At 34.9% G+C, this 3,674-nt stretch overlaps 1 protein-coding gene across 1 annotated transcript in view; it reads left to right on the forward strand.

Moving 5' to 3' along the window:
• Positions 1-2,769, forward strand: part of IQUB (IQ motif and ubiquitin domain containing) — a 92,779-nt gene extending 90,010 nt beyond the window's left edge. Inside the window, exon 13 of the mRNA XM_012652762.1 lies at positions 2,254-2,769. Within this exon, the coding sequence (XP_012508216.1) occupies positions 2,254-2,436 (183 nt within the window). The 3' untranslated portion in view covers positions 2,437-2,769. The remainder of the gene's footprint in view (positions 1-2,253) is intronic.
• The last annotated feature ends 905 nt before the right edge of the window (positions 2,770-3,674 follow it).

Raw genomic sequence — 3,674 nt, forward strand, 5'->3', positions numbered from 1 at the left:
GATGCCAATCTTATCAAATTTCTGTAAATAGAGCTAAGGTTCACAACCAGACAAACTCAAAAAACATTTGCTTTTTTTATGGTTTTGGGCCGATGTAATCTTTTAGGTATTAATATTCAGTGGAAGGAATAATTTATGTCTTGCAAATCTTGCAGCAAGTTAAAGCATTTTCAGAGTTTCCTTAATTTACAGAGATGTTTGCTTTCTCAGGGAGTAAAAAATACTCAAAAGTTAAAATAATCTTGACTCCCTGCAATTATGACCCAGGTTATAGGAAACACATGGAAAAAGGCTTCCGTGAACCCTGAGGCAGATTGATCTCTCATTTGTGTGCACGTTGGCCCAAGCAGAAACAATCATGGACTTAAAATGACAGTACTGATCCAGTTCTTTCCCATCTCTGTCACTAACAACTTACAGGACATTAAGACCTGCCCTCCTTGGTTTATAAATTTTTAGAAAGATTAGCTAAAAATGTGGAATCAGTAAAGAGGAATAAAAGCAGCCCTGGCTTTGAATTGTGACTCTATCATTTATGACCTGGGAGAAATTGGAAAAGTGTGCTAATGTCTCAATGCCCTAGTTTTCCCATTATATAAAAAAGAGGTAATAATATGTCATCATAGTGAGGTTTGAGGACTAAATGGACCATTATTTAAAACTCTCAGCATAGTTTTTGGCATGAATCAACTTAGATAGTAACTATATACATGAAAGCACTTTAAAAGTTTTGGGTGAATTTTATTTCTAATTGTAATAAAAGCAAGACATTATTGGTTTAAAAAATCTGAAAGAATAAAAGGGTGTAATGTAGAAAATAAAAGTCTCCTGATATCCACCCATCCCTATTTCCACATTGCAGGGATAACTACTATTTCTTGTGTATAATTTATTGAAATCCTTCTGGAAGCTTTCTATGTGTATATAAGTAATATATAGTTTTTTGTAGCATTGATTTTATGTTAAATTACTCTGAAACTTGGTTTGTTTGCTTTACCTAACAATAAATATTGGATATTTTCCATATTATATTATTCTTAAAGAGTTACTTATTATTCCTTTGAATGTAAAACCATAATATGCTTATCTTTAATAATTTTTAATTCTGTAAAGGTACTTTGAAAACCTATAAAGTTCTGTACCTCAGAAGTGTGTTAGTTTTTTTTGAATGAAATATGAGCTAAGAAGTGACGGAACAATTAGATGAGTGCAAAGGGTGAGTATTTTAACATAGTAAATTTGTAGAGAGGAAACTGGGATACTCCTACATAATACTTTCTGAAAAAATAACAAATCCTTTGGCTCGTTTTTCCCAGGACTTTCTTTTACCTTAGATTTGACCCTATGAAGACATCTTTAGTGAGGGAATAGCTCACTCTCAGAAGATAAATTTTAAAAAGGAGAAAGTACAGATAGTATTTGTAATTTGATTGCAAAGAGGGCCAATGAAGAGTAATAAAAAGAATAGATGGCACTTAGTAACTTAACCAGAATTTACTTTTGAATGTGCCAAATGCTTGGAGAGAAACAAGTACATATGTTATGAATATTATTCTTCATTGTTTCAGGTGCAAATAACAGACAATTTATAATGATTTAATCAAATGTGGGTTTAGTTTTCTCATGGAAAACGAAGTCCAGAGGTTGGCATTCTGGGGCTAGTGTGGCATCTGCACAGTGCTTTCAAAAACTCAGGCCCTCTAACCTTTTACTCAGCTGTATTTAACCTTTGGCTTTCACGTTCGTGTTTGTGGATTCTAGTTATATGATAGCTACGTCACCTCCTGCATTATATCTATGTTTCAGGTTTGACAAAAGGCTAAAGGTGCTTGATAGGTGAGTCATCCCACTCTTAAAAACCCCTTTAAAAAGCTTTTCTGTAAGCTTTATGCAATGACATATATATACATATCAGAAGCTTATCATATCACATGGCCTCCCCTAGTTAGGATGAAGACTAGGAAAGTTGGGCACATCACACCCTATACAAAATCAGACCTCTAAATACAAATGGAAGAGAGAATGAGTATTGAGCTAGTAACTAGCAGTGGTTTGAACATAGGTCAGAGGGAGAATTGAGAAAAGTTTCTTGGTTAAAGTGTCATAGGAGCTGAGCCCTGAATGATGATGGACAAAGTGAGAAAAAAAATATATATATTCTGGGCTGAAAGAACTGACAAGCATGCCAATGTTTTTATCTGGCAAAATATATCTGTGATATTTAATAGAATTTGAGTTTTTTTTTCTTTGCAGGGATACAGACGCTCATTTATTCACAAGATCAAGCACAAACATATCCTGGCTAAGAACTATTTTTCTCAGATTCCAGCGCTGGCATCATTTATACTTGATGATGATGAAATAGATATGATCAGAAAGAAATATCACTCAGACACAACACTTAAGATTATAGAATCCAAGAGGCCTTGTCCTTAGAAGATCCAGGAGTATTTGTTTGATGATCAACATTTTTGTCCACTGCTCATAGGGTAATACAGAGGTCATATACTATGGAAATGGAATTTTATCTTTTTATTGATTTTGTTTTGTTTTTCATAGTATTATAAGTTGTATAAAGAGAAAACATCCCTATGTAAATATTTTATTGCTAGGCAATTAGTGCAAAATTGAAATGCAATTTTGTTACTGAAATTAATATTTTAAAGAGAACATTTTGTTTTTACATATTTTCAATTAAATTTTTTAAAAAGTTCAAGTGTATTATAGTTAAAATCTAACAGTCAAATAAGGACTAGGCTTAACTTTCAAGTTACTTATTTAAGATAAAATGTAGTCATAGGACATTAGTCAGCATATGGATGGGAGGAAACATTATAGAATTCTCTTTCTTGAAAATCTTCATAAGTAGGATAAAAGAATTTATATTATAGAGATTTGAATCTTTGCTGCTTACTGTCTACTTTCACCTTCCATCCTTCTCATAGTCCCCCCAAAAGCAACTGAAACTATTTTTAAACAAACAAAAATCTGCATTTCATGCTGGAAAACAGGGTAAACAGGAAATCTTACCCTATGGGAGAAAAACTCCTTGTGGGACAATGGTGAAATGCTGTAGGAAGAAAAATCTTGGTCAAGCAAACTGTAACAACACCCTTCTCCAAGGCAGTGAGAGGGAAGGAGCCAGATGGGGAAAATAAAGTGCTTTAATAATCCCCCTATTGACCCAGGGGTGAACAGCTGACTGTAGCATTTGCTCATAGGAATGGAAGATGCTGGAGTACAACTGAGGGGGACGGACAGGAAATTTGAAGTCTGAAAAAGAAAGACAGAGGTTGGGATATTTATTCCCCTGGCTTTTCCCATCTGCTTATTGGTCCGTTGTCAGTAGCTGTATTACCTAAGATTACAGCTCTTGTTGAGTGGTCATCCCTTCTATACCACAGCTCTCTTCTTATTCTGGGAATCATTTTTTTTTTTTTTTTAATGCATACTGGATCTCGCTCTGTTGCCTGGGAAAAAGTGCAGTGCCATCATCGAAGCCACTACAACCTCACATTCCTGGACTCAAGCAATCCTCCTGCCTCAGCCTCCCAAGTAGCTGAACTAAAGGCATGTGCCAACATAGCCTGGCTAATGTTTCCATTTTTTGTAGAGATGGGGTTTCACTTTTGCTCAGGCTGGTCTTGAACTCATGGCCTCAAGGGATCCTCCTG

The sequence above is a fragment of the Propithecus coquereli genome, unplaced genomic scaffold (genome assembly GCF_000956105.1).
Source record: "Propithecus coquereli isolate 6110/MARCELLA unplaced genomic scaffold, Pcoq_1.0 Scaffold4, whole genome shotgun sequence".
Taxonomy (NCBI): Eukaryota; Metazoa; Chordata; class Mammalia; order Primates; family Indriidae; genus Propithecus; species Propithecus coquereli.